Genomic DNA, 15,694 nt, shown 5'->3' on the forward strand with positions numbered 1-15,694 from the left:
AACCTTGAATTTTTAAATCCAGACAATAAAATCATTAATATCAAGGATTTGACATTAAAATATGTTCAATTAAACATTAACATAATTGAGACCCCTAAGTGTCAAACAAAATGGGAACATTTGTATAGCGAGTATATAAATTGGGAAAAAATTTGGCTAAATCTAAGTAAAATGAATATTAATAGAAAAGTTAAAGAATTTCAATGGAAATGTATACACAGGATTATATATACAGAAAACAGACTGAAAATAATGCGCATGTCAAATGGAAAATGTCACTTATGTGATGAAATTGATAATATTGAAACTCTTGAGCATTTATTTTATCAATGTAACAATGTTAAACCATTGATAGAAACGGTTGTTAGAAATTTACAACTTTGTAACTTTATAAACGACGAGGTTCTCGTTGAAAAGGATATTTTATTAGGAATTTGTACAGAGAATTCGAGTAATTTCATTGTTAATGCAATAATACTTTATTTCAAATGGGCTATTTGGAAAATACGTAATAAATGCAAATTCGATAAAATTAAACTGAATGTGCAGTCTGTACAGGTTATGCTAAAAATGCACATGAAAAACGAATTAAAATTTCTTCTGCTACGCTCGGATATAAAGTATATATGCAAAACGAAAATTAAACTCTTTATCGAAAAAATTTAGGAAGATGTACTTAGTTCAACTGCTCTAAACGAAAGGTGTGTTCGATTCCATGTATACTTATCTTATTGTATATTGTGTATAAAGTAGTGAACACTATGTTATTATAACAGAAAGAAAAAAACAGTATCTTTTAATGTAATTATTATTTGAATCTATGTCTGTGCATATTAGTTACATAAGTAAACTACCACATATATTATCCTTCGTAATACATTAGTACTCACCACATGTGCTTTATCCTTTTTTATAATCCATATATATATATATTAAAGAATACTTTCAAATTCTGTTCAATCACATCAAAATTCTTCAAGTCAAGCAATAACTTACTTTCACAATCAAATTTTAATGTATTTCCAGTTTAAATCAACACATGTTTTGTTCAGTGAACCGGATATACGATAGTGATGTTATACAGTGATCTTATCAGGTGGGAAAATCAATTGTAATTAAATATTATTATGTATGTAAAACTATTGTATAAACTCATTTGATATTTTCCCTGGTCAAGTGAGGATGTTAAAAAACAGGGGCCCCTAAGTATGCAACCTGGGCTACTTAGGTATTTATATAACAGGAAATGATTGAATAAAATATTTGTTATCGTTAAAAAAAAAAAAAAAAAAAAATCCAAAAAGTTGTGCCAAATACGGCTAAGGTAATCTACTCCTGGGGTAAGAAAATCCTTAGTTTTTCGAAAAATTCAAAGTTTTGTAAACAGAAAATTTATAAAAAAAATGACCATATAATTGATATTCATGTCAACACCGAAGTGCTGACTACTGGGCTTGTGATACCCTCGGGGACGAAACGTCCACCAGCAGTGGCATCGACCCAGTGGTGTAAATAGTTATCAAAAGTACCAGGATTATAATTTTATACGCCAGACGCGCGTTTCGTCTACATAAGACTCATCAGTGACGCTCAGATCAAAATAGTTCAAAAGCCAAATAAATACAAAGTTGAAGAGCATTAAGGATTCAAAATTCCAAAAAGTTGTGCCAAATACGGCTAAGGTAATCTACTTGATAATATGACCATAAACTGTGAAAATATAAAATTGTGATAAGGTAAAGTATAATGTTGAAATACTTAAATTTCAGGGAAATTTGTGTTCATTATAAAATAAGAAAATCTTGTTGAATTACCAATGAAACAAATCATCACAAGAGACAAACAATGATACAGATATAAACAACTTAAGGGCATCGTTTGACCTTCAACAATGAGCAACACTCATACTGAAACGACAGATCTAAAAACAAAGAATAGGTCAAACAAATTCAAACGAAAAAACTAACCGCCTAATTTATGTACCATAAAATGAACCGAAAACAAATCCGTAGCACATCAACAAATGACAACAACTGAGTTCAGGCTCTTCACTTGGAACAGCCACATTCATATAGAATGTTGCTGTGTTAAACATGTGAGTGGAAAACGTTCTCTCTTCCTAACCTTAGTCAGTGGTGTTATAGTACAATAGGTCCATGTTTTTACAGCATTATCAATCAAACATTAGCAGAGGAAAAATCAAAGCAATTATGAGACTGATTTTATGCATTGATGAAAGTTATCCAGCTTTAGAATGGAATTAAAAGTATATTAATGATTGTCGTAGTAAACTCTAATATTATGACGTAGTATACGACAATGTTTTGTAAACTTTTGATCGTCATTCATGAAATTTTCTTCCAGTGCTTATTTTTGTGCTTTTTAACATTTGTGTACCTTTCGTGTTCCATCGAAACATAATTATATCCGTATATTGAAAATAATTAAACAAAGAATGCAGTGATTTGTTTTAAAAAAGAAAACCACATAAAAGAGGGAAGAAAGATACCAAAGGGACAATCAAAATCATAAATCGAAAATAATCTGACAACGCCATGGCTAAAAAATAAAAAATAAGCAACACGAACCCCTACAAAAACTAGGGGTTATATCAGGTGCTCTGGAAGGGTAAGCAGATCCTGCTCAACATGTGGCACCCGTCATGTTGTGGTTGTTATAACACATCCGATAAAAAGTCTGTTCCATAGGTCACATGCATAAAAAGGAAGGCGATAGTAATGACGACGTAAGGAACATATTCGATATCATTTGTGAACGGTTATTCCATAACGGTCAACCATCTCGTGATGGCGTCTGTAAAAATTTACGAAGGGAAATTTACCTAACATATGTTCAAACCGAAATAATTGGACGACATTGGATGCTTTGGATGAACAAAACACCAAAATTTTACCAAGAATAAAAAGTGAAATTTATTCATTCTTTGTCACTAAAATATCAAAAAACAATTATAAAACTGTTAGTATAAAAGGACAAAGCATATATCGTATATAATGACTGACGGACATGCACCAGACACTCAACACGACTTATCTTATCGTCGTGTCTCAAAGTAAACTTTTTGACACTAATTCAAATCAGTTAATTTTCAAAAAATGCTAACAAACACAAAATCACTTACACAAAGTAACCACAAAATATGAAAAGAAACAAAATAACTAAACTGTTATGTAACATTGTTAATCAAATTTACCTTTAAAATTAAGAAAGGATACAAGAAGACTTTGTTTGTTACAACACTAACACATAAAATAATAAGTTTGTTTACCTGATATTTGTACAAGAGAACACTGAGTGAATGAAAGAACTAAGCCTTAGCTATCTAAAACTATTGTGCTTTATTTACACATTTTTGCTGTTTTTGTCAATAGGAACAAGTGTCATAGTTGTGTTAAACTTTATTGATTCAATTCTATAAGTGCAAGTTATCTAGTATATAACTAATGAACTATATGTTATGAGTATTTAAGTATGCACACATGTGTGCTAACAACAGAAATGCTCATTAGACAAAAAAGGTATACTAGTAACTGTATCATGTTACTAAATTACTCTTGTCATATTTATTCACGAACTTTTACGTTTTGGCTGAAAAATTTAAATATTGGCCCAGATTGTGGTTGCAAGAAAAAATTATAAAGTACCAGTTTTGTACTAAAATTAACGACAAGTTTAAATCAATGTTAATTCTTAGCTAAATGTCTAGAAAGAACGGATCAAACAACCGTTTTCTCTCTGGATTTTTATTGATTGACGGTAAAAAATCAAATCTAACGGACGTTTCTTTCATTGTTTTTCTATTGACAAATGTCCCAACTAGCTCTGTTCCAGCAATTTTGAGCAATATTTGTCCCTCGACAAATTCTGGCCACATTCCATTTGGCGGAGAAACAATGATGGATCCATGTTTCGTGCAACTTTCATCTGTAGTGTAGAAAGGGTTCTTTTTAGTACTAATCATGAAATGCCATTCAAGTGGACCATATTTTTCATCTGACAAAAAATCTGGTGCCACATCAATACTTTTAGTTTGTCCAATATGAACTTCTTCATCAATTTCGAAAAGTACGTCAAATAGACTATTACACATTTCTATTCCTCTGCGGTTAAATTTTTTCCCAGGATCATGAATACTTGGATCAAATTTCATGGAAACACCCACGCCATATGTATAATTACAAACTCTTGATGATACAACATGTGGATTGTGGCCATATATAACAGCCCCTTTTAACACTGAAAGAGACCCGTCTAATGGTATAAAAATCTCTAACGATCGGAATTTCTTTTTAATTGCATGTTGTAATGTGTTGGCTTCTGAAAAACCACCTGCCATCATAATTGCACTTACATCAGAACATCTTTCATGTTTCAAAATGGATACCACTTCATCGATGATATTTCGTATGGTCTCAGAAAAAAATATTTCAACTAAAGATCCTGCAAAAGATAATTTGTCTCGTTTAAGTCGTACAGTTTCACCAAATCTTGAACTTGCAATAGCTGTTGGAACGTCTGATTGTTTCATATCAAGAAACAATTCAATCAGACTTAAAGGCATGCGAATAGTTAGTGATTCCTCCTCTTCTACTCTAAACATTTTTTTCTTTACTTCAAAATCTCTCAGTAGTTGCAAGAAATCATCTCCGTGTTTATTTTTAAACTGTTTCATAACTTCCTTTCCGAAAAGTTCTTTAAGCATATTTAAGAACTGTTTGTTTATGCATTCGCCTCCCCATGGACCACCACATTCTCTATGTATTATTTTAAGCTCGCCGTTCTCTAAAACTTGTTGAGCAGAAATGTCTACGGTACCACCTATAGTATCAAAAGTTAAAATAAATTATAGAACTGGACAAATTATTGTAAAGAATATGTAAATATACGAGTATAGAAATATGTATTACTGTTGTGATCTGATTCCTTGTTCTATTGTCTTCAAAATAAAAAAAATACGTTTTAGCCACGTGTCACATTATCCTCAAAAGATTGATGAAGAAATTGTCGAAATAAACGTTTTTTTACAAATTTTAGTATGAATCTATTTACTGTGACCTTTTCCTTTAACTACTGACCCAAAAATTATACCACCAAAATATGGTCTGAATGTCAGTCTATGAATAACCGTTAACCTTCAAGCACCAATACTGGTCTTATTCATCCTTTGAGACAAGATCATACCGAAATTGATAAAAAATTGAGTTTATCAAAATCTGTTATGACATAGACCTTTGACTAATTTAAATCAAAAGCATAAGAACAGTTACCATATCCCCTGTGGTGCGACTTTTGGAAAAATAAAAGAAATTGTTAAATTTTCATAATAGTACCTCCAGCATCAACAACAATAAACTTTCGACCCGGATCAAAAGCTTTCAATATGAATGCACCATTTTCTCCAACTAACTTATCAACAGGTAGAAGTCTTGCGTAAACAGATACAGCTTCAGGTTCATATACCATAATAAACTTGTCACCTTTGATTCCAACCTAAAAAAACCAAATCTATATGAAATATATTTCAATATGTATATTTTATTGTGTATCATGTTTATGGATAATTATAAATATGAAGCTTACTCTTACCAAGTAACAAATTTTTAGTCATATTTTATTAATTTTTTTTTATCAAAAACTATACTTCTGCTAATACGGGTGACTTGTGTGTCTTTACTACCCATAAAGGTAAGTATATAAGCTTAATATTGTTCATTATTATCGTGGTATTTGAACTGCTCATACATTTTCATTTATATTAAACAAACAAAGAATTTTATTTTTATACAGACTGATATCACTAACAATTCAGGTAAAGCTAGGTAAGAGAAAGCCTAGCCACCATAGGGTGACAAACGATACAAGAGAGACATTCAAACTCATAGATCGAAATTAAACTGACAATACCGTGGCTAAATAAGAAAAAGAGAACAGACAAACACATATACACAAAACACAACATGGAAAAATTAAAGACTAAGTAACATGAACCCAACTAAAAACATGGGGTGATCCGTTGCTTCGAAAGATCAAGCAGATCTTGCTCAGCATGTGGCACCCGTCGTGTTGCTCAAGTTAGTTCAAAACAGTCAATATGTCTCATTCGGTAGTCACATTTTTTGAAAAGGTATCGGGGTTGTAGTAATTAGGAACATATCCGCTATTATCTGAGAAACGGATATTCTATAACGGTCAAGCAACTCGTGATAGCGTCCATAATATTTACGAAGGGATTGTTTCAACTTCACCATTTTGAACTCTTGGTTTAATAGCTTCTCTGTGGACAGCAACCCCTATCAAGGAAATCATGATAGGAAAATACAAGCCCGGTAATATTTACTTTGACTGGAATGCTGCCCCAAGATTTCCCAGGTTAAACATAAAATTCTTATTGTTTTAAAGTGCAATTCGCTAAGATGTTTTTGGAATCGTAGTTTATACTCAAACTTATTTTTGTGTGTGTTAATGGGTAGCTTTTGATAAGACTTTATTGTCAAAACTTCTTAGGATCCCTGAAACTCTTCAAATGAAATGTATTTACCTATTGTTGTTATTTCAAAACTGTAATACCGAACTCAAAATTATATTCGGGTTAATTTGTTTGAAAAAAGTTACAAGTGTTAAAGTTTTTAAAAAAAATCTTTTTGTACCAATTTAAGGTGACCCACGGTAGCTCGCCCGCGTCTAAAGTGCGGCTTCGCGATGAAAATTTCACCTACGTTTGATTTTTTGCGTTTAAATGGCACGTAAAGACTCCTCGCTACCAAGTATTTCCTGGTATCTGGTTTTATTTTGACGTTCCTCGTCAAGTCGTTTTTTTCGGAGAGAGAAAATACAAATATATGTGAAGCTTAAGCTAGTGTAGTATCAAAGCCTTCTGTACCGTTATATACAATTTCGGGGATTGTTTAAATATAGTTTACCGTTTCAGCTGATTCTCTCATAAACTGTTTGGCAGAATCATTCCAGATTGCTGGTACCGACACTACCCAAAATATGTCTTCGACCGTTCCAAGCTTTCTCCAATGCATCTGCTGAATAAAATGATCTTTCAAAAAGCCAATAGCAGCAGAAAAAACAGCTTTTGCAGATATACTTTTTCCTTCAACATCTAGCAATTCAAAATCTTCTCTGATATCCTGTCAAAAGATTTGAAACACTATTCGATGCTGTTTGAGAAGAACTGCAGGATTTCGGGCGTTAAGAATTTGTTCATGAATTTAAAATGTTCATTTACAACTCGTGTTTAATATATGACACTCAATTTCTCGCAACAACAAATAAGATATGAATTCAGCGCATTCACCTTTCTCTAAACATACTATGCTCAAATATCTCTACTAACTGAAGGTGTAGATGTATATATGTTTACACAAGGAAATGTCTTAATGATTGAAGGAGGAAATACAAGGAAAAATGTTGACTAAAACAACAATGACTTAAAAAAAAAAAAAAGGACAAACAACTGTTATTGCCGCCATTAGTCTACGATATAAAGTTTAACGATTGACCAATTTTACTCAAGATGGTAAGTATACGGTCTGACAATGTACAAACTAGTACAATAAACAGCTGCGCAATGATCGCATGATACGCCCGACCTCTTGTGTGGAAGTTTTATGCAATAATCATAAATAGTTTCTGAGAAAGTTTTAAGCAATAACCATATATTGTTTTTGAGACACGGCGGGACATGTGAAACCCCCAACCCTGTTTGGTTTTTTTAACAAAAAACTAAATATCACTTAAATAAAATTTTGAATCAAAATCAAAAAGTATACAGATCTTTAGATTAATATAACAAAGAAGTGTGTAAAGATTAAAGCAATAATCATAAATTATTTTTGAAATACGGCGCGACATGTAAAAAAAAACTCCCCTGTTTAACAAAATACTCAATAACTCCGAAATAAAGTTTTGAATCATCACCAAAAAGTATACAGATCGTTAGATTAATATAACAAAGAAGTGTGTAAAGTTTTGAGCAATAATCATAAATTATTTTTGAGATAAGGCACAACATGTAAAAAAAACCTCCCCCTTTTTTACAAAATACTCAATAACTCAAAAACAAAATTTTGAATCATCACCAAAAAGTATACAGATATTAAGATTAATATAACTAAGAAGTGTTTAAAGTTTTAAGCCATACTCAAGAATTGTTTTTGAGATACGATGCGACATGCGAAAAAAAACACCCCTGTTTTAGTTACAAAGTGCCGTAACTCAAAAAGTTTTAAATTTTATTTTCACCAAAAAGTATACAGATCATTTGACCATCATAAGAAACAACCATTTTAAGTTTCATGAAATTTGGATAAGTCGTTCTCAAGTTACGTTGCGACATGTTTACGCCGGACAGACAGACAGACGGACAGACAGACAGACAGACAGACAGACAGACAGACAGACAGACAGACAGACAGACAGACAGACAGACAGACAGACAGACGGACGGACGGACGGACGGAAGGACACCGAACATTTGTATACCATAATACGTCCCGTCAAAATTTTGACGGGCGTATAAAAAAGAAATTGCTTCCATTCACAGGATCAAAATCCAAAATAATGAGACATTACGGATTCAAAATTACATACACTAAACATTTTTTCACATTTTTTCTTCTATTGAATTGTAAGCCATGGATTTGTATTTGTTGGTATGACATTTAAAATTCAACGTTTGCTGATAATTTGCATCGAAAGACATATCCATTTCTATGTACCAACAATCCGGCAGATCCTGCATACGGAGTGTATCTCCCAATTAATACGATATTCACGTGTTTTTTATTTCCTATTATGCAATCATCGTTCGTAAACTTGTACAATGCTTTCACGATTTGGTTGACCGTAATGGAATATGCGCTTCACAGATGATAGCGGATATACTAGTATTCATAATGTCGTAAATATAATCCTGTTCTCTTTTCACGACTGTGACCTGTTGAATTAAACTTTTGCTACCTTGAGCAACACGCCAGGTGCCACATTAGAGGCAGGATCTGCTTACCCTTCCGGAGCACCGAGATCAACTCCAGTGTTTAATGGATTTTGTTGTTGCCTAGTCTTGGTTTTCTATGTTCTCATAAGTGTACTATTGTTGTTGGTTTTTTTTTTTTGTCTTTTCCTTTTTTAACTTATAGGTGTTGTCAATATAAAAAGAAGATGTGGTATGATTGCTAATGAGACAACTATCCACAAAAGACCAAAATGACACAAACATTAACAACTATAGGTCACCGTGTAACACAATTTGTGTTCCAATTTACTAGTTACATAATTAATACAATTTCAAGTACATGAAATTGACCCTTACAGACATTTATCGTTCATGTATTATAATTGTTATATAATTGCATTGCGCAGATGTTGATAACATTGTCAACTGATCATCTTAGTACATGTATTACTTAATAGCTAGACTACTCTATACAACGGTTGACATTTATGGCCAGTTTTGACAGTTGATGGATTGCCTCTCTGAACTATATAAGACCCAGCTTTGGACTGGAAGAAAGAACAGATCGGTACAACAGATTGGTACCGGAGATTCCGCCAAGGTCTCCCCCTCGTGGGTAGGCTGGAACTCATGCGCTTTATATTCAAGCGTATTATATCAAGACTGAACAATTATACCACTACAAGATCATGTGCCCGTGTGACAATTTATTGAACATTCGAACAATTCAACTTTAAAGACAGTTTGTGAACATTCGAACATTTGAACTTTAGAATCTTTCTTGACTTTGTAATTACTTAAAAGAATATATTTTTACTGTTAATGACTTCGTTACAACCGTGCGGCCTTCAACAATGAGCAAAGCCCATACCGCATAGTCAGCTATAAAAGGCCCCGATAAAACAATGTAAAACAATTCAAACGAGAAAACTAATGGCCTAATTTATGTAAAAAAATGAACGAAAAAAAAATATGTAACACATAAACAAACGACAACAACTGAATTACAGGCTCAGTTTATTTTCGACTTATGAGTTTGAATGTCACTCTGGTATCTTTCGTCCCTCTTCTCATTGACTTTAACAATTAAACATGTACTTTGTACATACATTATATACGTTGAAAGCTTTAATATCATTACGGCCACGGACGGTTGAAACGAACGAGTCGAATACCGGTATGTTTATATATATATGTTACAGTAAATAGGTGAAATTAGGAATTACACGTAATTACTAAACATTTCAGTAAATACCTGTAATTACTAGCCAATTTAGTAATTACATGTATTTACTAGTTGTTTCAGTGATTACTGGTAATTACTGATTTTTTTCGTCAATTTTACAGCTATTTACTAACTTGATGTTTTTGTTTTAAAATCAAAAACATAATTCAAGATACCAAATAAGAAAGTAAAGGGGTAGGGATTTTAAGGGAGCTTACCTAAGGATGTAGGAATATAAGGCACATCAAAAGTGCATACTCTTTAGTGTTTGTGAATTGAAACTGGAAAACGGTTGTTTTATAGGCCTTGAAACTCCATAAATATATGCATGCAAGACAATGATATCAATCTAAAATTGATTTTCATAATTTTCTTAAACTAAAATCTCAATCCTGCACTGTGGTTTAAAACTTTAAAATAACTTTTGCCAAATATCCTGGATTTCTACCAAACTTGGACAGAAGCTAAATGTTTATGATCATAAGATAAAATCGAAAGTAAAGTTTGTAAAAATCATTTTTTTTCTATATTACTTATAAACATGATAAATGGACTAGTTTTGTTCCCAGTTAACATTAAAACAGTTAACATTAATATAAATAAAATTGAGAAGGGAAATGGGGAATGTATGAAACAGACATCTACCCGACCATAGAAAAAACAACAGCAGAAGATCATCGACAGGTCTTCAATGTAACGAGAAATTCCCGCACCCGGATGCGTCCTTCAGCTGCATGGTCCCTACACACATATATACTAGTTCAGTGATAATGAACGCCATACTAAATTACATACACTCTGTAGTTTAAGTTTTTAAAACATTAAATTTTATAAACCATCCTGGATGTTTACCCTATGTTGACAGAAGCTTCTTAAAATGTCTTATAGTACTAGTCAAAAGATAGTTACTAGAGGAAAATTTTAATATTTTTTCCATATTTTTGTTGAACCTGCGATTATCAGCAAAAGTAGGCGAGACTATTTGTTCTGCAAAACCCTTACAATTTTGATAGCTTAATACATCGATAACCCATCTCCAGGCAGCTAGGGGTTGCATTGAAGGTCACATGAATACATATTTAATGAGGTCCAAATATTCACTCGCAAGTGCACAACTCATCAACCTGGTTTCTTAGCTAATTTAACAAAATAGAACCCGAGACTGGCTGCTATCAGTGAATTTTAATTTCACTATATCATTTTTATTAATGATTTAACAACAACAACAAAATTATATCTCGATGCTAATGCACATAACAGTTCATTCCAGTTCTTACCTACATAACGTTATCTTATCTTTATAAGGTAATAAGTCTGAATATACTTCAAACTCTAAGTTTTTAAAAAAAGTTCAAACATATTGCTTTGGGAGAATTTTTATTTCTGATTTCCATGTCTGCTGAAATTGGTCAAAAAATATTTGTATAATGCTCAACTTTAACCATTTTGGATTAAAACTAAAGTTACTCTGATTGAACCAAATATTTGAAAGTCCATATTTATTCAAAATATTTTTAATACAAATCAACCATTCAATATTTTAAGAGTACTAACTGATCTTCTAGTTAGTATTAACATAACCTTTGATCATCTGACCATTGTACAACATTGTTTTGGCAGTTAGTAAATAGGTGTAAAAATTCATTTTAAAATTAGTAATTACTGGTAATAACTGGGCCGTTTCAGGAATTACTTGTATTAACTAAGTGCATCGGGGATTACCTGTAATTCCTAAATTTTAGTAATTACATGTAATTCCTAATTTCACCTATTTACTGTAACATATATATCACCGTACGAAATAAATACTACAGTCCAAAAACAGTTTTGAAATTTTGTGTAAGGTTTTCGTTGTGAACAAACTCAATATAGATACCAGGATAGACTTGTATACGCTAGACGCAGATAAAATTGACTATCTTAATCAGGGAAAGGAACATTATTTCTGTTTCTATATCACTTATGTTAAGTAAGATTCTTTAGATAAATTTCGGCATTGTATTTTAAGAATTCTGTACTGTTTTTAAAGTTCATCACGTTTACGATAAGTTCTGTTGAATTTATCAATTCAAATGGAATTTACACGTGTTTTGTTGAGTTTGGTAATACAATGTGATTCAAAAAAATACATACACAAGCCTGCCAATACAGAGGCACAATTGGTGCCCATAGGAATACCTGTCATATTCTATTAAATAAATGTGGCTTGAATTGAAATCAGACAAAGAAACTCGATTCGAGGTAAACGAAGAAACTCGAAAAGTATAAGCTTTTAAAATCAGTGTTCATGAATAAGCATACATACCTCTCCTGCATTTACAGCACTGTACAACTGCATTTTGAACCCTTTTAAAAAATACCATTGATCTGATTTCTTTGCGTTCAGAAGCTCTTCATATTTGTCCTCTGCTTCAAATCCAAATGAGTGAAATTTTTTATCCGGATCAAAAAGAAGAACAGCCGGATTTTTTGCCTGAATTGGTCCGTTTCCATTATTCCATAGAGATGTGGAGATATCTAAAGGATTATTTTTGTATTGGTATGCAAATGAGAATGCATATCCCGCACCGGAACTTCCAAAATCAATCGCAACTACAAGTATTTTTGTTTCAGCCATTCAGCGTCACTCTGTAATTATGCATAAACATCATATTACCATTTAAAAAATAACGATTAACACAACCAAAGTAAAGGAAATTTCCCCCCAAAAAGTAAAAATCACAAAAATACTAAACTCAGAGAAAATTCAAAACGGAAAATCTCAAACTGGTTTTAACAGTGTGTTTTATGTGATGCTGTAACACCACTACATCCGGTTATTATGGTTCAGCGCTGATGAGCAGGTTTAAACTCGCGATATTATTTATGTACCATCGATGATTCAGTAATGTCGTTATTTACTGCTATTAAATACGTTTATCGTTTATTCCTTTATCATAAATCAGGCTATTTTTTTACTTTTCGTTTGAATTGTTTCACATTTGGTCATTTATGGACATTTTTATGACTGGCTATATGGTAGGTGATTTTATCATCATTGAAGGCTACAGTTGTTTAAATCCGCTTCAGTTTGACTCTCTTAGTTAATTTTCTGAATTGCAATCATACCCTATGTCCTTATTCCATCAGTTTGTAACCTTAGACTTAATCAGTGTTTACACAAACAAACATTTAAAAGAATTGAACAGAATTTTATCTTCAACAGTGTTGAAAAAAATCACGAAAAGATTGATGCTCAGATGCATACAAAGGATAATTCAATAATACGGACGTTTTACAAAGTCAAAGTTATATACTTATTTTGCACGAGGTAAAATATATTGAGACTAAATGAAATGACTTAATATAGAGTCGGATTTTCAACTTGTCTCCAGGTTTTTTTTTGGGTTATCTGATTATGTTGAAATGATACAAATTAGTGCAACTAAATCTGAAAAATAAGAGACGGTTGCAAACGTCGTATACTTTCAATACACAGATACAATGTCTTTGAACGTGTGGAATAATTCTGCATGTTAATCCACGTTTAGATAAAGCTACTATATAAGTTTGATGGGTTTTTTTATATTTAAAGCGTTGTATGAAAAACATATAGTATTGAACAAAAACAAGTATTGAATTAGAAGTAGGATTGACGAAGCAATTAATGTCTACACAATTAACACAGACTAGACCTAACTGTTCACTCCGCTGACGCTGACGCCGATAACGACTAAATGTAGGTTCGATATGTTCCGTTCTAAATTCTTGACAAGCAGGTATGTCTATGTAACTTCGCAACAAAATGAAACACTTTAATCTTATAAAACAAACGTGGAGTACGCACATTATAATCTGACTTTGTTGTACTTTATTATATATTATATATTTAACTCAGAGTTCCAAATTATTGCTAAATTTTTACAGCCCTTCCTTTTAGAAGAATTGAAACTCCTAAATTTGCCAATTATCTCATCTTTGTGTGAAACCACAGATCTTAGTTCAATATGTTGATGTCAATATATAATATTAAGAGATGTGTATTCATAATCAATGAGACAATGATCAACCGAAGTTCAAATTATGTCGGTTAAGCAACTGTATGTTATTGATCAGCATTGAGCAATAAGAGAAAGGTATACCGTAAATTCAGCTCTAAAATATGAACTAAAACAAAGATTTCATTTTTGACGAAATAAAAATCAAATAACAAACATGACAGACAGTACGGGGACCAGACCCAATATTTTTTTAGATTTAATCGTCAAACATACTATATGGCTATATTATATATCTTTGGATTCGGAAAAATTAGTACTTTTGAAATATCGATGTAAATAAATAGGGTAACAGTTTTGCATAAAATAAGATCAAAGATCAAAGCATGTTATAATGCGTTCTCTTCCATACTTTTAAAAATGAAGATACATACAACAATGTTGGAAACCGTCTAAAATTTAACTAAAATGATAGAATTGTGAAGATTTCAGTAATTTAGCATGACTTAATGGTGCTACAACCCGATATATGTGCATTGTATTGTCAAAAACAGCCCATATTAATGTAGCAGAAGCATTCAACTGTCCAATAAATAACTAAAAGTTTACATTTTAACAATTTTATAAATCTGTTATATTTTGAGGCCAAAAAGGGGTCTTACCGGACCTACTCCTTTCAGATACAGACATTTTTTCAAATCAATTAACAATGAATAATCTCGAAAATGTAAAAAAGGAATTAGGAAAGCGATTTATTCTGGAAATTCGACGTTTTTAACACTTCTGTTAAAGTTACAGTAGTTATCCTATCGTATTCAACTTTAGCAATAAAGGATAGATATCATTATTTTACCCGAGGACTTCTATTTTGAAGGCCTATTTTGCATAAGCTTATTCATGTAAATTTTTAAAACTAAAAAGCATTCAATATCTGGAAAACAGTTACAATTCAAAAATCCAATCAGAGAGATCCACACAACCGAATTACATGTATGCCAGGAATATTTTCTGGCTCATCTGTCAAGGAACGTGATTCGAAATTTCTACATAATTCTTACACTTTACAGGAGCAAAGCTCCGGTCATGTAGGGTTTTGTTGTGAACAAACACATAACTTTTTTACATGGAGATTTTCCCTTTAATGAAAGCACAATATCCTGGAAGAATTCTGCTGACATATACCCTTTAAAATACACGGGGTGTAATGAATCTTTTAACTCTTGCCAACCGTATCGTGAAATTGACGGAATATGGGGTTTAGCAATGTGTAATGCGGTCCAAAGTTTTAGTTTGGTACAAAGTACGTAAAACATGCTGTTTCAGTGCCGCCTCACAGGGAGGTAATCTGACCAAATCTTTAATGATGACAAGTTTGACGCGCATTGGATAATTATTATGATGGAATGGTTTTAAAGAGTTTTTTCTGATCATACAGCTTTGAAATTAACTATCATGCCCAAGCAATGGCTTCATCTTTGTCAATATTACCGAAACTCTAAAAAACACTGA

General features: G+C 32.1%; 1 protein-coding gene across 1 annotated transcript; it reads right to left on the reverse strand.

Annotated features, from left to right (window-relative positions):
- Positions 1-3,715: 3,715 nt before the first annotated feature.
- LOC134726674 (heat shock 70 kDa protein 12A-like) lies at positions 3,716-12,546 on the reverse strand. Its single transcript, XM_063591087.1, has 4 exons — positions 12,514-12,546; positions 6,942-7,157; positions 5,352-5,511; positions 3,716-4,839 (listed from the first exon to the last, which is right to left on the reverse strand). Exons 1-4 carry the CDS (start codon positions 12,544-12,546, stop codon positions 3,716-3,718), a joined length of 1,533 nt encoding a protein of 510 aa, XP_063447157.1.
- Between the last annotated feature and the right edge of the window lie 3,148 nt (positions 12,547-15,694).

Source organism: Mytilus trossulus, chromosome 7 (assembly GCF_036588685.1).
Source record: "Mytilus trossulus isolate FHL-02 chromosome 7, PNRI_Mtr1.1.1.hap1, whole genome shotgun sequence".
Classification (NCBI taxonomy): Eukaryota; Metazoa; Mollusca; class Bivalvia; order Mytilida; family Mytilidae; genus Mytilus; species Mytilus trossulus.